The 24,166-nt window shown below is 43.9% G+C and overlaps 1 protein-coding gene across 2 annotated transcripts in view; it reads left to right on the top strand.

Moving 5' to 3' along the window:
• The first annotated feature begins 2,417 nt into the window (after positions 1-2,417).
• Positions 2,418-24,166, top strand: part of LOC118124881 (TGF-beta receptor type-2) — a 29,052-nt gene continuing 7,303 nt past the window's right edge. The window contains exons 1-5 of one of the 2 annotated variants that reach the window (XM_035183076.2): positions 2,418-2,539; positions 16,361-16,502; positions 17,298-17,488; positions 20,671-21,434; positions 22,934-23,075. In XM_035183076.2, the coding sequence (XP_035038967.1) occupies positions 16,366-16,502; positions 17,298-17,488; positions 20,671-21,434; positions 22,934-23,075 (1,234 nt within the window). In that variant the 5' untranslated portion in view covers positions 2,418-2,539; positions 16,361-16,365. Of the gene's footprint in view, positions 2,540-12,418; positions 12,743-16,360; positions 16,503-17,297; positions 17,489-20,670; positions 21,435-22,933; positions 23,076-24,166 lie in introns of those variants that run through there. The other variant, XM_035183075.2, reaches the window with a different exon arrangement.

Raw genomic sequence — 24,166 nt, 5'->3', positions numbered from 1 at the left:
CGGTGGATAAAGCTGGCAGCTTCTTTCACGGGAACATCTGGAGTTAAAGGCTGCATTAGATGAAAGATGGGGGCTGGACGAGTGTCTCCATTAAAGTTCAAATGCAGCATATTCAGTCTCTGCGGAGCTTCGTGTGTCACTGCTGATGGGAACATGAGGTATTTAATGTTTATGCGGGACAGATGACTGGAATCTGTAACGTGATATACACACTGGTGCTGAGTGAAGCCTCAAGTCGGTCTGATACACACCAGTGTTTATAACGTCTCTGTTTTACAGCAGGAGTTTGACATTTTGGGAAGATCAATGAAGCCACAGTTAGCTTAGCATAGTGACTGGAAACAGAGGGAAACTGTTAGCCTGGCTCTGTCAGTTCACTTCAAACGATCTCGGGTTAACATGTTTCTCGTTTCCACACAAAAACAACAAAGTAGAGGCGAGTGTGCACAGATGACAGATGTAAACTGTTTTCCATAAACTGGATATAAAGATGGACGACCTGACAGCTCCCAGGAAGTTAAGCCAAAGCATCTTGATTGCCTCCTGGTGGCTAGCTACGGTACAGGTTATAAACAGCACCTCCTCCACGTTAGCAGCCTCTGTTTGAGCCCAATGCAGGTGAGCATGTAACAACTCACTTCCAGACTTTCTTTCCTTCAGTCACTAGCATCCTGAGCCACCACAGACCAGACACCAATAAAGAGCCAATTCCCAGTTATTCTCTAAGTTTGAATCATGCTGACTCTTCTATAACAGTAAAATTCAACCTTTCTTATCTTATTTTCCGACTCTGCTGAATGTCACCTACAAAACCAGAGAACATCCACCACTTCAGCAGTGTGACTCAGAAAATACCTCGAAAGATGAGACTTATCTCAGTGAAAGCCCTGTTGTGAGTGAGTTTATCATGTGAATGATATTTATCTGGGGGGGGGCACAGAAGTGCAGTGGTTTGCTTATACAGCACAAAGTATCGGGTTCAAACCTGCGAGCCGACCAGGGCCCAACTCTTTTTTGAATGTGTTTTCTCCAGCTTCCTCCAACTGTTCCAAAACACGCCGGTTAGGTTCATTAAGCATCTCTGAAGAAAGCCTTGTACAAAACAATGAGCCTGGACCACACAGCCTAAAAATATACTCAAATATCAAATATGCTTTATTGTCCACATGGGGACATTTTTCTCGGGCCAAAGTTCTACAGCAGCTGCAGAACAGTACATTGTGTAACAAACCTAAAAAATAACAGTACACAAGACCCAGAATAATATTGCAGAATAAAAGTGAGTTGAGATTGCACCTGCCCTAAAAACACTTAAAAAGATAAAACACTAAAAGGAAATAACGTGTCAAAGATGAAAAACTAAAACTGGCACTAAAACCTAAAACCAGAGTGTAAAATGTGCCAGACAAAGTGCAAAGGTCCGATTCAACATGTTTCCTTATTGAGTCGTGTGATAGACATGACAGGATGTGTGACGGGTCATGAAGGATCCTGTGTGAAAGTCTGACCACAGAACCTTCGTGGAGCTGGACAAGGTGGAGCTGGGTGTTTGCTTTTTGTCTGCACAAGGAGGACAAGTCCCCATAATGTGACAGCGTAAACACATTTAGGTCCCCACAACATGAGTAATACCTGGACCACACACACACAGTTACACATATACGCACACGTAGCCACACACACGCACGCACGCACTTTGTCTTTCTGTCGCCCTAATCAGATTGGAAACGTGGAACCTTTTCTCCTCATGTGCCTCTAACAATGTCTCCATGTGCTGAGGTCGTCCAACAGCGAGGGGGGGTGGGGGGGTGGAATTCACCTCACCGTGCAGCTGCAGTTGAAACAAAGACCTGAGGCAGCAACTTGAGGTGTAAGTTGGACAATAATGGCGATGCATTGTAATGAGGCTGGACCGCGGAGGATGCAATGACCTCAGGACGGGGGCCGGCGTGCATGAAAATGTGCTGCTGGGAAGGAAATGGGCTTTTATGTAAATCACATTATGCCAGAATATATCGTCCTGAATGGAGCGGCTCGCTGCCGACCGCTCTGCCCACTCCCACAATTTCATCTCCGAGAGCACATCTGTGGAAACCCTCCCTCGCTAATCTATTATGGCCGAGGTCTGGTCTGCTCCGCCGCCCGAAAGAGACGTATAAATGTTACAAATTCAATCTAACACATTCAGAGCATCTGAACTCCGCTTTCTCCCCTCTCATGGATTTCTTAATCTTGCATTTTGAATAAGTCAAGAATACTCTTTCTCCAAAAGTCTCCACAGTGAGGGACGGAAAAAACGCCTGAGAGGAAGAAGAGAGTGGCTCTGTTATCTGTCAGCGACGGCCATGCTGCACCACTGACAGTGACAGTGGTGGTATTGTGCAGGCAGCAGCTGATTATGTTGTAAGAGCCATTTTTCTAACAATGTGCTGAACGCTCTCTCTTTTCTCTGTGGCCCTCGTTCGCAGTGACAGCCAGATGCAAAACCTGAAAGAAAAGATGGGATTTTAAACCCAGTGTGTGAGGGAATAAGTTCCAGGTACGTTCTCTTCTGTTTTGATTTTCTAAATATCTCCTGTCAGGTTCTCCAACTTATAAATCACTGCTCCAATACAAACAATGATACCAGCATTGTGTTGCTTTTGGGTGATCGAGATTTTGGCTGGAACGCCTTCATCACTCGGTCAAATTTTCCAGGACATTACATCACATCTGAGCTCGGACCTCGTGATGAAATTCCCAGCAACAAATAAATGATTGAACAAAACCAGCCCTCAAAGTCGCACCAGAGCAGATCTGAGCGCTAGCGTCTGATTTCCCGAAACATCTAAATCATCCCGGAGTCAGAGGAGGTGGTGGGAGCGCTCCGTGAGGAAATTCCTTGCAGCATGAAAAGCTGGCAGCCGCTCTGTTTGGATAAGCACACTGGGACTTGGCAAAGGGAAAGACATGGTTTGGCTCCAGAAACCACAGAGAACTTCATTAGATCTGATGAGTAAATGTGTAAATGAGGCCTTTTTGTGCGCATGGAAAAATCATTTTATCCGGTAGCATTGTTTTATTCTCGTCAGCTGCACTGTAGGCGACTGCCGTGCGGCGGTCGTGCAGAACAAAGCCCTCAATGGCTCTCTGGGAGGAGGGGATGCAATTTCCCTGTCATTAACATGCTGTGTTGATGCACAGACTGTGTGGGAACATGCAGAGATTCAATCTCACTTTATGTCAAGTACAGTTTGTTTAAAAGGGAAGAATCTGCGAGCAGGTTTTTTTCAGTGATCAAAGTCGTCCACCAGAGCTGAGCTGAGCCCCGATTTCCACGAAGTGGCTGAAAATAAAATGCATGTTTCGCAGTCACGGTGAATTTACAAACCGGCGAGGGAAGAAATGACAGCTTCGGCCGGGAAAAGACTTCAGGAAGGAGGCGTTAAATTAAATCCATTTGGGCTGCTGACGTCACCGCGCTGCAGTTTCAGCTGCTTCTTAAAATGTTTGGCATATTTCTCACTGGGCCTAGAGACGGACCATGTTGGCCACCGGCCGAGTGATGTTTCACTGATCTGGACTCTTACAAGTGATCCAAGGATTGTTTTTCACTTTCTTTAACATTGCAACACAGGGCGTGATTCAACATTTGTGTTTATTCCCCTGAGAATAATTCAAGGATCTTGATTTTAAAAGACATGTTTAGGGGACTGATCCAAATAAAAATGCAGATCTAGTGAATTTAAATGTGTTTTCACAAGGGGACTGTACTTTCTGAGTGACATTCTAGTTTAATTTCTCCATTAACTGAGCACCTTGACATGCTCACAGTATTTATGTAGCACTTAGATTTGCCTTATAATCAAATTACACACAGAAAGCCCATTTTAAACAATATATTAGACCTTTGGACAATTTATAAAATATTAAATAATAAGCTTTGGAGATGCTGGTAGGTCCATTTTTTTACTTTGAAAATGTGTCTCTCTGTATTAAAGTGTCAAACCATTCAAAAGTTCTCCTGCTTCCACCTGTTGTCGGTTATAAATAATTCGATAACAGCTCATTATCTGCTTTTTGCGGAGGAGGGATTGAAAGTGAAATGTTACCAGCAAATTCCAAATTACTGTCAAACTATGACCTTGCACATGAATCTTTTTATTTTCTCATTTCTATCAACCTCTTCTTCGCCCTCTCTCTCCGCTCGCTGTCACACACAGTTTTTACACATATGTGGTGTGTAACAGGGTTCTTCTATTGTTTACCACGTGGCCCTGGTTCAGCCTCTCGCTCTTATCAGTGTTGGGTCATGGTGGTATTTCCTGCCTGCAACAAGAGCATAAGGTGGCACAGGATGAGCGCTGCTTCCTGTGGTGGTACACCCAACATGTACCCACTGGCCCCGGCCCCTGCAGTGTGTGTGTGTGTGTGTGTGTGTGTGAATGTACAGTGAGATTTCAGCTAATAACTGTGCATCTGTTTGCCTGTGTGTTCACAATTCAAATGATCTTTACTTGACTTATTGATGATTTTACACGTGTTTGTGCTCTTTGGACAAAACACTGCTGAGTAACATGAGGTAAAATGATTCTGTAGCTCGGTCCTCACAGGATGTATTTGATGGACTTGTTAAAAGGAAGTCAATGATTTCTCCTGATATCTAATCAAGTGAATATCATCAAAACCCTTAAAAAATTCTGTTGAATGGATAGAAGATCGAGTCAAACAGCATCTGAGACGTCAGATCACAGGACGTTAAGACTTAAATCGATCATGATTCAGATGGAGGAGAAAAAAAACTGACATCCAATTAAAATGTCGGTTACTATTCAAGGCTTTGTGACAAGAATCTAAATGTGCATTATTAATCTAATTATGTCTTATCAAAAAATCTGTTATGCACATATTTTCACAGGACTTTTACTGCAGCGTCTGATTGTACATGAACAGATAAATGTCAGAATTAGTAATTATCCGTTAATTTTGCCTGTGATACTCTGTTTTGATTTTAATTCCCCTCCAGCTCCTAACGGGCCCCTCTGACATTAATACGCTGCTCACACTTTTAATTGTGGAAGCCCGGAATGTCGTTTCATCCCGATCCCAGCGCAGCCTGTTTGTCCCCTGGGAAGCGCACAGAGGAATCTTTGCTCTCATCAGGGGGAATCTGCAGATGTTTGTAAATACAACGTGTGGCTGCTGGGACCAGGGAGGACTTGCCCTTCAAACACTCTGATGTTGGATGTTTATTAGAAGTGGGTTCCTCGGGAAACCATGATCACTGGGCTCGCTCCCTCTGCGCTTTTTCTCTTTGGAGTGCGGCCTGTTGCATGTCATTACCGATCGGGTTTTCGTTGCACACGCCCATCCCCTGCATCTCCGAGCTGCGTCGCACAATGAGCCGACTATAAATCAGTAGGTGCTGTTTGTCTATTACAACCTTCAGTGGACCGCTGCCTATTTCTGTCCCTGAGGCTTGATGCTGGAGGACTTTGAATTTACCAAGTAGAGGGCAACAGAAACTTCATCTCAGTTACCAAAAAGAAAAAAAGAAAGAAAAATCAAAAGCATCAATTTTGCAGTCTCATGCATAAAGATGACCTTACAGCCACATGTGCTTCAGGACAGAAACCACATGTTTCTTGATTTACAAGGAACAATAAACATTACTTTACATGTATGTTAAGTCCAACCTGTACATTTGGATTTACATTCACATGTTTTATACGATCTCAGTCCACAGAAGCGTTTTGGCTCCGTATAGGTTTTAATCCCAAACCATTCCAACACGCCTCTCGTCTTCGAGGCATGTAAGCATTAAAATGCGGAATTTAACTGCACAACAGCATTCAGCAAAGATAACAGGGTCAGGAACGCTTGTAACCGATTCTCCATGTTGCGTTCTACACTGGTAGCCAATGCTCATAGTGTTATTGATGTTTCTTTCTCGAATGGTGTCATGTGATAGGAGCCTGACGAATCACGCGAAGGCTACGCTGGGACCAGAAAGACACACATATTAAAACACGTGTCATCTACCTACGAGATTTCTTGGACAAGAACTTCAAGAGTGGTAGTTTTAACGCTGGCGAATCACATCGGGTGTTCACCGCCACTGTTTAAGTTAAAATAAGCTCTCTGCTGTGTTTTTTCCGGGCTGAACGCAGCTCCATGGCAACAGGCTGTAAACCGCAGCACTGATATACTTTCAGTTTATTAAGTTGTTTTGTAATGACTAATGTTAAAAGCTAAAAACACTTTTTTTTTCTCAACCAGCCGACAGGAAGCAGCAACAGCTGTAACCTCATGTTTCAAAATGCAGCGATGTGATTCTGTGGTTAACAGGTCTGTGAACACACAACCTATTTCTCATGACTCTTATTAATGCAGAGATCAGATGCAGCGCATATGTTCCTCGTTTAGTTTGCATGAAATTCTTCGCTGCGTCCGCTCCCTCACGACAATCCTGGACCACATCGCAGACCCACATTGGAACATTTTATTGGGGGCAGGGAAACTGAATCGTTCCTCTCTTCGCTCAAATAGATGTTTCTCTGTAATCTAGGTTTGGTGAATAGCATGACCATCATCTTTATGCTCATCTCGCTGCCCTCACCACAGCAGGCCTCAAACTGGTTTAACCCTGCACTGCACAGATCACAGCCGGTTTCCCCCTTGAAGCAACTGGATCCTTTGGACTCGTCTGATCTGTGGTAAAAGCCACTGAAGCTGGTTGACGAGAGACATCATGCACAAAGGAAAGAGTTGCTTTATAAATCATTTCCATAGGAGAAGAAAGAAAGGGAGCTTTTTTTTGGTTTCTGTTTGTTTCCCTTTCCTCTTGTCTTGCTGCTTTGTGGTCTTTGGTGGTCTGGGGGGTTAATTCTACATTTACAGTTTGTAACTGCTTTGATGTGTTTTCAGATAATGAGAGTTTTTGTTCAATAAGCTCCACAGAATCCCTGAATATACAAATTTGTGGTTTGCGAGGCTGCAGTTCATGTCCTGTACATTCAGGTCAGTACAAGGGGCTTTCATAAAGTAAGTAAGAATTTCTCATCCGTCAGTCTCCACCCCTCGAGAAACAGGATGTTGTCACGCAGCGATTGGGAGTCACATGCTGCAGCTTTCGCTCATGCACATGTTCGCTTCCCCCTGCGATAAATTCTCTTTCTAAAACAAGGTCTGGCACAGTTTCGGACACCTATTGATGTTCTACCAGAGAACAATGGCCCTGGCCGTGTTGTGATACCAAAGGTTGTAACCTTTGGAGCTCTTAAGATAAACTTTCCCTTCCTTCCCAGTGTCAGACTGACGCTGGGAGACAAAGTCAGTTCACAGCGGCAGCAGGAGGCAAAGAGGGCTGTTGTTGTCGGAGTGAGCCGTTGCAGCTTCCGTAGGTTTTACCAGTGGCACCGAGGGAATTGTGCCAAATCACTGTGTGGGGGTGTGTGATATTGTGCGTGGCTGTTTACTAAGAGTGTGTTTGTGCACCGAACCCCCACATGCAAGCCACAATGAGTCAAATTTCCTGTATACTCTTGTTTTTTTTCTCCGGCGGATCGAGCAGCAAAGTGCGTGCAAGGAAGTTAAAACCACAAGGTTGTGTTTAGCACCCGTATCTTCAGCGAGCATAGCCTGGATTCCTGCACGTGTGTGTGTGTGGGTTTGAAATGATTTGAATGTGTTTGTATGCATACTATAATGAGTCCTGTTCCTGTGGGGAGCTCCAGTTGTGTTTTTCTGAGCGTTAGATGGGAATAACAACCCCCCTCTTCGAGTGTGGATACTAAATATGAAGATACTGCAAACCAGTAAGACTGAAAACAAGGAGACAAAAACCACCAGCCCCAATAAACTCTCAATTTAACTCCAAATGTGTTATTTTATCTGTCCAAAGACTGAGGTTTTCACTCCCCTTTTATGTCTCATTTGCTTTTCCATTTGGTTTCCACCATAATATTATCTCTGAGCCACCTGGAGTCTTGCTGGGTGTCGGAATAATCCAAAAAAGGTATTTCCCAAATGGGAAAAATCATGTGCACGTCCCCTTAAGTCGGACCAACAACTCAGAAAGTCGGCAGAAAGTTTGGTACATGAGAGGCTGACGTCATCACTCACAAACCAATTAAGATAATTTAACAATCAACAATCATGCATACATAAATTATTTATCTACACCTGTTCCTTTTTCTTTGGCCTTCATTTTAATGCAAATATTGGACAGAGGCATCAAGGTGCTGTCTAAACGCGTCCAGGTTTTTTTGCCAACAATAGAATAGCTGGTTTGTAAGAACCTGCTGGCATTCACCGCAGCTTCATATTTAAAGATGAAAGACTTATTGATCTTCTCATCTGATGCGGCTCCTAATAGACAGATCACATTGTCAGCTTCTAGTCACTGGAGGCTGTTGATTTTCTGTTGCTGTGAAAACAGGCACAATAGATTTTATTAAATCCGAAGGACTCCAAATACATAAATCCTGACACGGGCACGTGAAATAGAAAATGAGAAACAGTACGAGGAGAAAGTCTCGTTTATTTTGCTGTTTTTTCACCTTCTCTCACTTACTTGATTTCACCTTTTCACTCTCTGTTTCCCACATCTCTCTCTAATGAATGCGCATTCATCTTGAATTCTAACAAAGCTACCACTGACTTTAGTACAGTGTTATTGTGGCATTATGAGAAGTGAACTCTCCGGGGACGAAGCCGCACGTGAAGCACTGAAGAGGCACATTCAGACAGATTGGATCCAACGGCAGCGCTGCAGGTGAGACAAACATTTCATATTCCTGTTGCGTAGGCACCTTAATCATGTGCAGTGTAACTGAAGAAGGCACTGATTCAAAATTGTTTTGTGCCACTATTCTCACAAGCAATTTACAAGTTGTATTACATTACTATCTGCTGCACAAACACACCCGCCCCAGGTTGTGGGAGTCGAGAGCAGAGTTTAAAGATGTTTTTCTTGTGGTGTGAGCGGCATTTGTGCGTTTTATCTTGTAACAAAGACACAATTTGAAGTGGTTTATAGTGACAGGCGACATTAGGCGGCTGTGTGAGCAGTAATGCAGCAGCTTGTTTGATTTAAAAGTCAAAGGACTGAGAACGTCGGCGGCAGATCAGTGATTACGCCTCCTCCCTTTAGTTGAGGGTGGATCTGGTCAGAAAGAGAAGATGGTGCACAGTGTTTACAAATCCGTCGTGTTCAAGGTCACCTGAAGAAGCAGATTTCTCATGATGATGTCAGAAATCTCAGTTTAATCTGAGGTTCAGATTTACAGGCTCCACATACATCTCTGTTTTTTGTGAGAGATCTTCCTCCTCTGACTCCCGACACCAGCGGCCTTAAGATGACGGTCCAACAGGGGCTAAGATCCTGTGCCAGTGTGCTTTAATGAAAAAAACCCTGTTTAAAAGATTTGACAAATTGTTGTCAGGGTGGTGGCAGCCGGAAGGTTCCCGGTTTGAATCCCATTTCAGCCAGGGTCCTTCTTTGAGGAGTTGATAATAATAATAATAATAATAATCATAATAATGATCTTAATAAGAGAAGAACTGTAAGATGACGCATCTTTAAAAGCACACATGCTGATCTGTACTTGTGAAACTTGTTTTGTAACTGATTTGTCCAAACTTGTAAAACGATGACACATTAACCTGGCAAATTAATATCAACAGTTTCCCAGTGAAAAGAAAGACCAAGCCTTAATATTTGAGCCAATTCTATGACCCAACTCTAAAGAACTCTTTAAAAATCACGCTCTGCTTCATTATGAATAAAAATGAAGACAATCCGCTGCAGTAGAGGGAGACGTCCCCTGTGTAACATGCTACCGTGTCTAATTTTAAATACCAAGAACATGAAGTGAAAAATTCAAAATGCCGTGGGAATCCAAAGCACCTTTATTCTTTTAATAGTTTCATAAGTTTTAAATCCAACGTGACCGACTTAATGTCCAGAGAAAATGAATTCAAACCCTTTCGGAGCTGAACTTTCTCAGAACGCTCACGTGTCTCTGTTCAGAGCCATAAATTCACAGTCTCTAACAGCGATTCAGCATCTTTCTCACTTTGCAAGACTTTTCTTTTTTCCATGACTGAGCTCAGTATCCAGTGATGACTCAATATTCCTGTGTGGCACACATTCAGCTGGCTCTTCGTGCGGAGGAGAGAACTTATCGAAAGTGGGCATGCACTATATGCATAGAATCTTGTGTGTGGGAGAGACACCACTTATTTTCTTCTAATGGAGACCGAAAAAAGAAAGACGCAGAGAGACTGACACCTCCGAGCGCCTCTGTAATGTGCCGCATGCTGCGTTTGTTTGCCGCCGGTGTTATCTCGAGGCGTGCGTCCAGAGATTTGTCATCAGGTTTCGCTGTTTGCTTTTCACTCGACCAAAGCAGTTTACAGGAATGTCAAGCACCTGCTCTTGAGTATAATACGACTCAGGATGTTTGCCTGGTACTTGTTTATCTGTGTTTGTGCAACGAGGGGGAGAGAGAAAACTGTTCAAAGGCACGGCCAAGGAACGCCAAGGAGCCACAGCGACAGAGGAAGAGCTAAAAGTGACACATGAAGCAACGCCAAAAAAGAGCAGGTTTAAAAAGGCCTCTCTGGACACACTGGAGTGTTGTGTATTCCCTGCTGAAATGAGGCAGATAAAGTGGAGTTATAAAAGAGTTTGTTTGGGTGTTGTGGTCGGCGAGCAGGATGTTGTGACCCGCTGGGAGCCCACATGTGCTGAGGTCAGCAGGGAAAGGGACGTTTTGGGCCCGCAGCGCTGTCGGATCTCCACCTTGTGGCTTGGACCCCATCCTGCAGAGCTGAATGGCCGCCTGGCACACTGACTTGAACAAACACACACATCCAACCATCCGCACCGTCCACACCCACCCGGAGGCAGAAGTAAAACAAGGTCAGTGAAATGGGCTGAATGAAATCCCTCCCTTGTAGACCAGGGCCTTCCAGAGACTCAGAGTTTGGACAGCGAGGCCTGTTTTCTTTGCCTGTACTTGTTTACATTATGGCAAATATGCACCATAAAATGTATGCTGAATTAGCCACTGTCAATCCCTATGTATCCTGGACGTATACGTATCAATGGACTACTTTAATAATGAAGTTAACTTAAAGTGTAACTTCAAGTTGTGGGTGATGTAACTCTAACCCCACCCCACACACACACACACACACACACACACACACACACACACACACACACACACACACCAAGTAGCTTGCTAAAGCTAAGTTATTGTCGCTCAGTTATTTTCTCGCTATGACTCCAGCGATGACACTTTTCAACACACACATGTCGAATCAAGTAGACGGCATCTCACCTTCTGAGTTTCCTGACAGTCATTAGGGTAAGTTAGGGTGTGTGTGTGTGTGCGTGCGTGTGCGTGTGCGTGTGCGTGTGTGTGTGGGTGTGTGGGTGTGTGTGAGACAGTCGAGGGGCAGGAGAGGATGGGGGAAGTCTCTGAATGGTAGACAATGCGTTGGTTTAGATGTTTAGTTACAACATGGATTTGAAAAGGAGCTCAGTTTTCCAGATTCCTACTCGTGAGCGGTCGCTGTTTGCGGGGGGGGGGGCACCCACCTTTAATCAGATGGTATTCACTTTTTCAAACATACATAAAGTTCATGACGTAGGGGACGTCCCGGAGGATTGACATTACGTTCAGCCCTGAAAGCTCAGAGACGGTTTGAAACACTCGTGTTATGACCCACGTTCAACCCCTTCAATGTACATTTTTTTACTCAATTGGTAATAAATGTGATTTCAAAACACAAAACCCATGTAAGTGCTGCATCTCTTCGGAAACTTGATGATTCTCAAGCTCAGCGAAAAGCGGCGAGGGGCGTTGATGAAGCCGAGTGAGTCTCGGTGGTGTGAGGAGTTGACATCCTGTGGGGGGGGGAGATGCAGTGTGAGCTGGTCACAGGGTCAGGACTGAAAAACCTGACGTCACGGCTCGAGTATGCAGAGCAGAAACACATGTGGGCCATAGAGGGTGCGATTTATTGGTGTCAAGGTGGACTTAACCTCTGTGTCTTCAATAAAAAAGCAACACTTTGAGATATGGAGGGGCCCTGGGCTTTACTTATGTCACCGTTGATTAACTGGGAGGCCTGGACCCCCTCCAGGAAAACATGGAGCAGGGGGACGTGATGTAGGGACTTGGCTTAAATGAGCAAAATGTGTAAAAATAAATAAAAATAAATGTGTTTTCTTTTCTGATTATCAGTTTTCTGTGAGATCTGAGGGCTGCGAGGACACTTTGAAGAGAACCAGGGTGTTTTTGCTTTTACTTGCAGGCTATAAGGTGAAGCCTCCGGTTATGTGAGAGCGTGTCATTTCAAGTCCCAGCCTCTTAATGACAGGGTTCGAGTCTGCCACAGGAGTCAGGCTGAGAAGAAGAGGAAGAGGAAGAAGAAGAAGAAGAAGGGGAGGAAGAAAAAAGTGTCCAGCCCCTCTGAAGATTTCCTGTTTCATGAGAAGTGCACGTTACTGTAAGACGTGTTGAGCAACTCCTGCCTGCGTGTGTTTACTTCCACCCGGAGCCGCGCGCGCGTCTCTCTTCTCTTCTCTGGTCGTGGAGCGGCTCTAAGTTCGGAAACCCAACCAAGGCTTCGGTGAATTCATGAGAAAGAGGGAAGTGTGTTGTCCGTCTCTCCATGGAGCTACTTCGCTTTTCCGCTTTCTGGTGCGGAACGATACTGTTCGGTGTTTTACTGCTGGAGGAGACGGGTGAGTCCAACTTTGCGCACACGAGTCTGGACGAGTCTCGGTGAAGCGACACCTAAGTTTGCTTGAAGTTTATTTCACACGCGATGTTTCCCCGCAGACCTGCAACACTTTTAATAATTAATAAAAAAAGTCCGAATAAACTTAGTAAAAACAACAGAAACCGCCGCAGTGCGCAGGTTATTGAGATCCAACAGTCACCTGTAGTCTTCCTCATACGGTTAAAGTTTGTAATGTTTGTTTCAGTCCATATCACGATTATTATCATATTTATCGCGATAAACGTCACTTTGTTATAACTTTTAAGTTGTCAGACTGATTTTTGCTTCTGAGTGAAGGTTTTTGGTTTTAAACTCTTAAAACGACAAACAGCAAAACATTTGTACGAATCTGAAGTAGATCGTATGTGTTCAAACTCGTCACTGTGCGTACAAAGTGTTTGTATCAGTCCACATCGTGATAATTACTGCGATAAATGTCTTATTGTTGTTTCTTTCAAGTTTGAGGACTGATTTTGCTATTGATGAAAATGATAATCGTTATTTTTATTGATATTTCTTTATTGTCCTACCTCCTCACATGGGTTATCTCTGGGGCTGGGCAATTTTAATTTTAATAAGATTAATCAGAAACAACAGAAGCCGCTCTACAAGTGTCTTATCCGTCTGTTATCACCTGTTAGCCTTTAAAGGCCTCCTCATAGCATGCTGCTAAAATGATATCAGGTAGAAAGTGTTCATTTCAGTTGATATCGATTATTATCTTGTGATAAACCACGTGTGGAAGGGGGGCTAGTCTATATTTGTCCTTCTCTGTCCCTAAAGACGAGTTTCAAACCACAACTCAAAACTTTAGAGTAATAACAATGTGACATTTATGGTGATAATCATCGATATCTATAATTGTCACCTTGATAAAGTTTTGGCCATATCGCCCTGCCCCAGTTTGTCTCCATCTTTGATGTGGCAGCCACATGACTTCCTCCGAGGAAGACTGGGTTTTACCTTCATCTGTCCCAGGCTCAGTCCCAACGGCACCAAGTGGCTTTGGCTGCTCCTAATCCTCTTCCCCCCACCTCTGTGCAATTATATGTAGCCCTGGGTGACAATTACCACCATTCATCCCCTCCATCGCCCGCCCCCTGGGTTTAAAACGACGCGCTCGTCTTTCAGAGGAGTCGCTCTAATGATATAATTACTCCGGCTCAAACACCTTCACACCACTGGACTTATCCCCTCACTGCTGATTTACTTCAACCCTCCCCCCATTGGCCCACCGGGCAGAGCTGAAGAGGCTGAAATGGCTCTGAAATGATTCTGGCCGGAGTTTAAGTGTAATATCTTGATGGGTTTTGTTTGTTCGGGGGAGTTCCCTCAGTCAAGAGGCCGGAGAGAAATATTTCTCTGCGAGACTTTGCTCTTTCACGCTGCAGGTTGTACAGTATTTCTGTTGCTCTGTCGGTCTAACCCCACCCTGCCGACTGGGGAGGAATGACACAGTAGGCTTTTTGTGCCACAGAGCACACACACACACAAACACACACACACTGTATCACACACACACACCACAGCACCTTTTCAGGTCAGTGTGAATTCAGGGGCGAACGGATACTGAGCAGACTTCTTCGCTGACTGCTGACACCGTCGAGATGTCTGTTTTCACTTGCACTTCCCTGTCTGAAGCGTCTCTCTCTCTCCATGTGACTTGTAGCTTCAGACACCCACCCACCACTTCACACATATTTCTGTGGTGTTTTTGTGCAGAAGTTATTGTCATCGGTAGAAGCGAAGCCACTTTCTCTCTTGGCACTGCTCTCGAGATGCATATTCTGATGGAAGGAACAGGTTCCTGTGCACGTGGTGTTGGCGTACAGTAGAAAGTGTGGTTAAGTGGTTTAACTGTAGCAGTGCAGTCACACGCTCATTCTCTTCCTCTGCTTTTATAATTCAAATGTTTTCCCGTCAGACTATTCTTCCGTTTTTTCGTTTTAAACATTAACCTAAAAGATCTGGAGGAGTGGAGTTCAGTGATCCAGCTCTAACCACGTGGAAATCTCTTTTTCCCTTCTCCTTTTCTGTTTACTCAGTAGACTCGCAGCGAGAGGCTAAAGTACACATGATCATCATCATTACCGTCATCATACCACGTTGTATACGCCTCACAAATCATGTGGGATTGTCTGTAGAGAGATTGCTCACCCTCCTCTTCCTCAGTCTGTCCTCTCTGTCCCAAACAGAGGCATGATACCTGGCTGCTTTTATCTTTCCAAGAACTAACAGGAAACCTGTCTGCAGAAACTAAATTCCTCACAAACACACACACACACACATTACGCCATCCTCCCTTTTTTTTGATATTCATGAACAGAGTTGGCGTGGCACCTTTCTTGTCGAGGAGCCGACTTGACAAATTAGAGAGTTCCCAGCGAAGGAGATGAGATGAATCCGTGTTTTTCTTTGTTTGTTGTTCTTGCCTGTCTGGCAGTTGTCTCCTCAGATGATTATCAAACCCACAGGCACTCATCACACAATCCTGTCTTTCACTGATATGGGCCTGCCTGCCGGCAAAGTCAAGTCTGAACAAGACCAGAGTGAGGTGGAGGCCTCTGAACGCTGCTCTTATTGTTCCCACTTCACAGGCAGCGAACATGTCCGTGCAGTAGAAAGACATATTTTGGATTTGTTTCGTCTTTGCTCCAATTTATTGGCAAATTCCAAAAGAATCCCGGACTTTATAAACATACGTGCGTTACTGATCAAGCCTTTGTCTGATATTTTATCAAATGTTGCTTAAATAACCAGTTAAACATACAAGGCATCAGGTTTGAGTCTGTATTCATTCCTATGGAAACCTCTGTGATCTCAGATGTGTTGCGAAAATAGTTAGCGGTAGTTTTTTCGTCAGGAATTTGCCTCCATGTACGTTGAAAAACTGTAACTTTTGCGTATGTATTTCGGACAGATCGTACGCACGTTGAACCACAGGAAGTTACCATGAAAACTCATCATCTAAGAGGCTAGTTGTTTGACATTGTTAGTTTTTGTCCCGATATTGCTCCGGACATATATTCCGTTAAAACAGCTGGCGTAAAGAAAGGCATTTCCCTTCATCGAACACTTGGGGGCACTTGGAGTCAGTATATATGACTTATTTACGAGGCGTTCATTTTTTAAAAATTATATTTTGAAAATAAAAGGTCTTAAAAAGTATTAAACTGCCTTGAATTTAAATTGCATGGGTCGTAAGGTTTTTGGGCACATCACTGCGATAATGTCTCTACTCTGCCAGACCGAAGAAGGAACATTACTATGTTATTATACCAGTATGCAAGTTTAATGATAAGTGGCTTGAGAATAACAAACTGTGCTGTGTGTCGAAAGTGTTTCAACAACGGGGATCAAGGTGAACGGATATAAATGTGTTTTGGAACAAGTAGATAATTTCACTTTTTGTTTGTGTGTATTTCCATCACAAGTTTGGTCTTAAATCTCATTTCAAGTGTCTTAAAAACACTTAAATTCAACCTGTTGTTTGCTGTTTCGACTCCATGTTACAGTTTGGACTGAATTTCTTTTATTTACTCACCAAACTTCCTCTGTCAAATCCCTTCTCTTTCTCCAGAGGCCATGATAATGAAGATGAAGAGGCTGTGCATGTTCTGTGACAGGCAGCCAACCAGCTGCATGGGGACAGGGAGGTGCAAGGTGGAGTGCAACATCACGTCCATCTGCCCCCATGACGACGAAGTGTGCGTCAGTATATGGTGAGTGTCCACTGGATGTGAATAATAACAAGTTATAGTTGGTTAAGTATTAAAGTAAGTTGTATGAAGGTTATTATATTCACATCTTAGATCATAATAGTGAGAAAAGAGGTGAGGAAATGATCTTTCCTCATTCAGACCAGTTTCCTTCGCTGACCTTTTCCTCTAAACACTCCGTCCGTCAGCGTTCTGGGGCAGACGATCGCACATGAGCCTCTAACCACCCATCAGCATCAGATCTGACTCCAAATGTGAGAAGCAGCAGGAAGCCGATTTGTGTCGGTATTAGAGGCTTAAGGCCACGCTGCTATTTCTAATTATATTCGCGACGTTATGGGCATGTGAGGTGCTGAGGTTAGCAGAACGCCAACGGCACGTGGACGGCTGCACCTCTTGAAAATGTCGCTCAGGACAGCGCCGCTCTGCAGGGAGGCGGAATTAAAATATTTATGTATTGTGCAGGTTCAGGGTTTTTTTCTCCTTGTTTCCTGTTTGTAATGATATTTCAAACTCACGCTGTTTGTAAATGTGACCTCTGTGTTGCAGTGATTTACATAATGCTGAGGCCGTGGACAACCCTGGCCTTTACACTAACCACTTTATCACTGTACGGCTGAAAAACTGCATTATTTGCACAACTTCAGTCCTGCCAGTGTTACACGATGATACAGATTTCTGAAAACGACTTCATTTCCAAACTATTCTTTGTCGTTTTTGTTCCAAAACAAAGACTACAAATCAAATCAAACCAAATAAGTGGAAGGGTTTTCAATGGGTTTTTTTTCTGTTTCTCAGGAGGAAGAAAGATGACAACGCCACCTTTGAAACAGTCTGTCACAAACCAGCTGAGAAGCTGTACGGCCTCGTCCTGGAGGACTACAACAACAGCAAGTGTGATATGAAGGAGAGGAAGGGAATGGGCTCCGAGTTCTTCATCTGCTCCTGCTCGCAGGATGAGTGCAATGAGCACATCATTTTTAACTCATGTAAGTTAAAGCAGCAGCTCTGTAGTTTCTTCTTTTGGTTTTGTTTCTTGTTTTTTGGGCCAAAACTCTGACTTATAAAGCTGAAGCGAACATGATAGAATAGAGTTCCCTGCAGATTCAAAGCAACATTAGCCCGATCTTCACCATCTCTTTCCCTCGGACCTGTGACCTGCTCAATAGCTGCTCGTGCTCCAGAGTTTTCACAAACTATGTGAATCATTGTCTCTCTGCTGTTTGGTGCAGAGCGAGTCTCCCACTGTGGGTTTATCAGAGCTTGTTTGCTGAAACAGCTGGAAACGAGGCTGATGAGAGCAGAAATACTGAACTAAAGCAGTGAAACTGCAGGACGTAAAACCAGAGCAATTAGATAAAAGATGCCAAAACACTCCCCAGAGCTGAGGGGAGCTGCAGTCTGCTGATCATGAGGCGCTGTTTGTGGGAGAACAAATGTCCAAGTCGGTTGCTCCGCACACTTTCCGGAACCTTTTTCCGAGGGATCTAGTGGGAGAATACAGCAGGAAAATATCTGGAAAATTCACAGCAGGAGAGTAGGTGTGTTGATGACACTAATAACTTGCGACAGACGTGAAACTGGAGGAGTTTAGTGTCTCAGAATGAAAAAGAGGCATCGTACATGAGATTTGAGAGCTTTTGGCGATAAGAACAGACTCCGATGTCAATGTGCTGTAAACAAAAGGACTCATTTCTGCAATTTCCACGTCATGTCGGGCCTCCTGCATGATCGACCCAGGCGACACCCCTCGCCTGAGTGTTCCGGACATTTTCCTGTTGTTGTGAACACGTCTGACCTGGAAAATCTCCTGCTGCATTCTTCATAAGTTAAAAGGCAAAGAGTCATGTTTATTCTACAGCTTTTGGTATGGGTACTTTTCTAAAAGCAGTGGACAAGTGGTGCAGAAACTCTGCATCAACATGTATGAGGTGGGAGACCTCACGCTTCCCACATCTGCACAACACAACATGCTAACGTCATAGTCACGGTCCACCTCATATTATCATGCCAGTTCGTCTCGGCTTGTCATGTAAGGCGTCATGCATGAAGGCTAACACGTGTGCACTTTAATTCTCTCCAGCTACATGATCACAAACAGGCCTTTCGGAGACGTTGACCCGCGGACTCCAGTTGCAACACGGGCCCTGGAATCAAATGTATTTTGACTACAGCATCCAGGCAATAATAACACGGAGGTACATTTCCGAGACCTGGCTCCGAGCAGGGAGCCAAATTGAAAGCATCTGCACAGTGAAAAAACCACGTCATGGAAACCCATTCGCTCACTGTCGAGAATGTCTGAGCACTTTCTGTAACTTCTCTGTCACTAACCCGAGGCCGAGCTGTAATGAAAGAGCTGCAGCAGAAATCAAACATATATATATATATATACATATATATATACTAGTTTATGTTTTACGAGTTAGTGACTGTGATGATCCTTTGAACAGTGTTGTTTTTCTGATTAAACATGCACTTATGTTTCCTAAACTGTATAACAAGGGTTACTGCAAAAATCACAGAGCTAATTCATAGGTTAGAGGAAAAGCCAAGTTGTTCACATACCAGCTAAAATATATTTAGAGTTGCTACGGTAACGGTTGTCAGTCTTCTCATCCAAGTCTCGGCAAGAAAGCAAATAATCTTTTTTTCCCCTCAAACTATTCATTTAAACAATTTTTTCAGTTTAAAAACTACAGAGCAAAAACTTTCAATTTAAGGAAAAGCTTAATTTGATGGTTTTTGATTTAACCAGCTGGACATCAGATCCTTTCTCCCTCAAAACGTGAAGTTACACAACGTGATGCTCTGGCCAAAGCCGTCTGGGAGCGCTGTCTGGCAGAGGCACGGTGACAGGTTTGTTGTGAGAAAGAGCTTCTCACTCTACCAAAAGCAAAACAAACTGGTTGGGGCCATGTTGAGGATTTCAGACATGTGGTTTCCTGTTCAGGAAAAAAAAAAAAAAACCTGAGAGAGAAGCAGAGGGCTTGACTGGGCAGACGACTAGATCCTGTACTCCTCCTTCATTTTGACCCGACTCTGCTCCTCACATCTACCATTCATCTGAAATCTCTTTTATTCATCTTTGTAATTCACCTGTCTGCGATTCTGTTTAGAAACAATCGTCATCTAAAGCTAAAGGGGAAATTAAGGTCTGTAAAAGGGGGAAATTGGTAAATGTTGATCAAATCCATGTGGGACTGGGAGCAACTAGACAACACAGTGTACAAGTAATTAGATTTAGATCTCGTCACATTGTGAACCAGTGGGTGTGCTCTCGTTCCGTATGTGTTGTCTGGTTATATACAGTTTATAGGTCTTCTCTTATAACCGCAGCTCAAGTATAAACTTTCACTCCTCGCCAAAACCGGAGCAGCTACCAGACGCACCGCCTCCTCAATTACAAGAATCAGACGTAAACTATAAAGAGACACAATATGTGGTTGACTGGGTCAGGGTTTGGAGCTGTTTGCATTTGCGGCCGAGACGCTAACTTTAGCTTTCTGATGCTTATGGACATTCCTTATGGGAGGGTAAGGCCCCCCCCCCTCTGACAATATACTGCTTTAGTCCTGACCAGATACGATCTGCACAGATACGAGTTTGACTTTAATTTGTTTCTTGTGGGAAACAAATTTTCCGTTAGTCATCATCCCGAAAAAAGGACAAGTGGGAAAGCACAGGGTTTTGAAAGAACCTTCGTCTTGTTGACACAGAGAAAAGGAAATCCAAGAGATTAATCTTGAATTATACAAAATCCCTTTATAATCATAGTTCTGGGACTTTTGATCATATCACATGATCACAGTTCATCTTGTAGATGCTCCAATCTTCATTTTCCTTGGCCAGTTCTGAATGTGGCGTATATTTAAATGGAATCTACAATTTTATTACAAGTGGACAATCTGATAAATGGACCTTGCAGGAAAATTATTTTTTGTTATCAAGTTCAAGAAAAGGACTTTTAAACCCGGGTAAATTGTTCTGGTCACTTGGGGTCAGAACAACAAGCTGTTGACATCACATTTTAAAGTTGAAATGCTAAAATCCTGTGCAGAGCTAAAGAGAAAAGTCCAGGGATCATCCTCTGGGGACATTGGGTTTGGTTTTTTGGTTAATATTCACGAGTGTAGTTTTAATCTTAGTCTTCTCACTTTTGTCCCCTCAGACATGGACTCTCAGGTGGTAGCGGTCATCTTGGTGAGCCTGGTGCCACTGCTGGTCATGGCTGTTCTCGTCATCACTTCCTTCTACTGCTACCGGGTCTACCGCCAGCGGCATGCCAGCTCCAGGCGCAAGAAGGGCTTCAGCGACGCTCACGCCATCATGATAGACGACGAGGGGTCGGACAGCAGCTCCACGCTCGCCAATAATCTCAACCACAACACGGAGCTGCTGCCCATCGAGCTGGATGTCCAGGTCGGAAAGGGACGTTTTGCAGAGGTTTACAAAGCGAAACTGAAGCAGGGCTCGTCGGGCAGCGAGGAGCAAGGGTTCGAGACAGTGGCGATAAAGATTTTCCAGTACGAGGAGTACGCCTCCTGGAAAAACGAGAAGGACATCTTCTCGGACGCAGACTTGAGACACGAGAATGTGCTTCACTTCCTGACAGCGGAGGAGCGGAAGGTGCAGAGACAGTACTGGCTCATCACGGCCTATCACCCCAGAGGGAATCTGCAGGAGTACCTGAGTCATCATATTATCACATGGAGCGACCTGTGGCTGCTCGGGAGCTCGCTCGCTGGCGGAGTGGCTCACCTGCACAGCGACCACACGACCTGCGGCCGCTACAAGGTGGCCATCGCACACAGGGACATAAAGAGCTCCAACATACTGGTGAAGAGCGACCTGACCTGCTGCCTGTGCGACTTCGGCCTCGCACTGCGCCTGGACAGCAATCTGTCAGTGGACGAGCTGGCCAACAGTGGGCAGGTAAGGCTTTTCTCACTTTGGCTTTTGATCCCCTTCAGAGATAAGACATAAATCCTCTCCTGCTATAATTTGCACCGGCCCCCCCCCAGACACAGGCCATTCCCGAGCCCTGTCATATATTTCTTTTGAAGGTATTTATTCGACCCTGAAACGAGCCACACCATCGATCAAACTTTTCATTTCTGATCCTCATCGCTCAAGGAAACCGGCTCTAAATATTTGCCATTCTCTGTATCTTATTCCCCCGATGGATCCTGTTGATGGACATTATGCCGTAATTCTTCCTAGGTTGTCATTTTATTATAGTCACAAGGCAAACAGGCTAGATTGATTCTTAATGGACTCATTACGCTGAATAGACCAGAGTTATATTAGACTCCATTATGAAAATGACTCACACCTAATGCATTGCACTGCCCTTGGAGGGAAGCGCCATTGAAAACATTTTCCAAAGCGGTAATTATGTGAAGATAATCAACATGTTGTTCAGTTCTGAGCTCCCTTTGTTTTCTAAGTTATTTAATACATCAAACATGTTTGGATTCTCATGAATGTGATGTGACATCTTGCTGAAGCAGGAAATAACCACCTGTCTTTCCACCTCAGGTTAATGTTGGGGTGTGATTCTTACTGACTAGATGTCCTGTCCTGTTTAAAGCAACACTATGTTACTTTTACTGAGCAACAGCGCCCTCTGCAGCTAGGCGGGGTGATTGAATCTGTCGGGCTCCGTGTCCCAGTGATTTACATGTAGAGAAAAAACTGTCTATCACTCTGTTGACAGCTGCTCTGAGTGCGTGGTCCCACTCACTGAACTGAAACACAACTGAACGGTGGATATTACCCATAATCCCCAGCTTCCTGTCACAAATCCACAAAACTCTGTTTTTAAATTCTTCATATTTTAAAAGATTCCTGGCTGGTTTGTTTGTTTGTGATCAAGATTACGCATAATCTACTGGATGGATGACCGTCAAATTCAGTAGAAGGATGTGGTATGGGTCAGGGAAGAAGCCATTACATTTTGGTGCAGATCTGAATCAGGGGGTGGATCCAGGAATCTTCTTAGATTTCCCAGAGAATATGTTTAATGGATCTTGATGGGAAAAATCTGGCTTTTTTTCTTCTGTCTGCGATTTGGTGCGGATCCAAATAAAAATCTGGATCTAGTCAATTTAAATGTGGTTTCGTAAGGGGAGTGTTGGCAGAGGTGTGTTCTCTGCTGATTGCCAGTTTAAGCTGCAACTATCAGTCAGTTGAAGTTACACAGAGCAACAACATGCGTTCAGGGTGACGAGTGGGAGTAGGAGCTGCACCATTCTCTCTATTCCAAGTCAATGTACCATCACACTTATTTTGAAGCTTGGACTTTTGGGTAAAAAGGGCGACATACTGTTGCTTTAACCCATAAAAAACAATATTATACTATGTTATCTTTTATTGTCATCGGCTGACTTCAGTGACACGGATCTCCCTTTCTGTTGTTTTTCCTCCTCCAGGTGGGTACGGCCAGGTACATGGCCCCAGAGGTGTTGGAGTCGAGAATCAACCTAGAAAACATCGAGTCTTTCAAACAGGCCGACGTCTACTCCATGGCTCTCGTTCTGTGGGAGATCATTTCCAGGTGTAGTGCAAACGGAGGTAAGATGAAGTGCACGACTCAATAATCTGCTGTGGTGCCTCCATGAGAGAAATGACCACTTCTTCTAATGACGTTATCTGATCAGTGTTTGAAACTGAAGGCCAATGCCGATGCCTTTACAGCAGCAAACATTTTGTGGAGTAAACTGTTAAGCTGTTTATTTTTTTATGCCAAATAGTTTAGTCCGATCCTGGGACTTCAAAAGCTCCTCTGAGTCCTCATCAAAATATTTTGCTCTTTCAGGTTGAGCTACTGGTAAACAACTCTGGTAAACTGATAAATTAGGCTTTGAATTAATAAGTAATTGATTTTAAAATTACTGAAGGATTTGTGAAGAAAAACTGCAACAAAAAAAGAATCACAAATTTAAGTTCACAGTTTGCAAACCTTACTTACTGTGTATTCAAGAAAGAACAGTTAAGCTGTAAACAACAATCTGGGCCTGTATCCAGGCCAAAGGCAGTTTAACTTAACCACACAGGAAATATAAGAATAAGTATTTATATTATCCATCTGGCTGGTTGCGCTTTAGAGATTCTGAGTCAGCAGAGAACAGCAGGGCTGACGGCAGCGTCTCTCTCAGAAATACTACAGTGGATATTTGCTCTCATTGAGGATTTGAACGCCTCCTGAAGGTTGGACTCTGTCCTGATGGAGGGACGGTTCAACATTTTGGGGGAGATGCACTTAAGCTGCTATTTACGTGAGCCCATGTGAGAAAACACAAGAGAATGAATATCTCAGTATGAAAAAGAGGTTTCATACACGTAGGAGACGCCGACAAAGACGTCAACTTGGAAACCACATTTTTCAGATATTTTCTGGAGTTTATGTTTTTTACATATGAAGAACGCAGCGGGAGAGTTAGATGAGAAGATTGATGCCACTCTCATATCTGCAAATTAAACTACAGCCAGACAAATAGGGACAACAACAACACAAACTGTAAAGTGTAAAAACAAAAGATTCAGAATGTCGGCCAAAAATAATAGTCTTGCTCATAAACCCTCGTGGATTTCCCCCAAAATGTTGAACTGCTGTGTCACATCCCTCAGTTTCCTCTTTGTTAATCATGATCAGTTGTGTTGAG

This window comes from Hippoglossus stenolepis, chromosome 17 (genome assembly GCF_022539355.2).
Source record: "Hippoglossus stenolepis isolate QCI-W04-F060 chromosome 17, HSTE1.2, whole genome shotgun sequence".
Taxonomy (NCBI): domain Eukaryota; kingdom Metazoa; phylum Chordata; class Actinopteri; order Pleuronectiformes; family Pleuronectidae; genus Hippoglossus; species Hippoglossus stenolepis.
The sequence above is the reverse complement of the archived record's forward strand: the minus strand, read 5'-3'. Positions and strand labels throughout refer to the sequence as shown.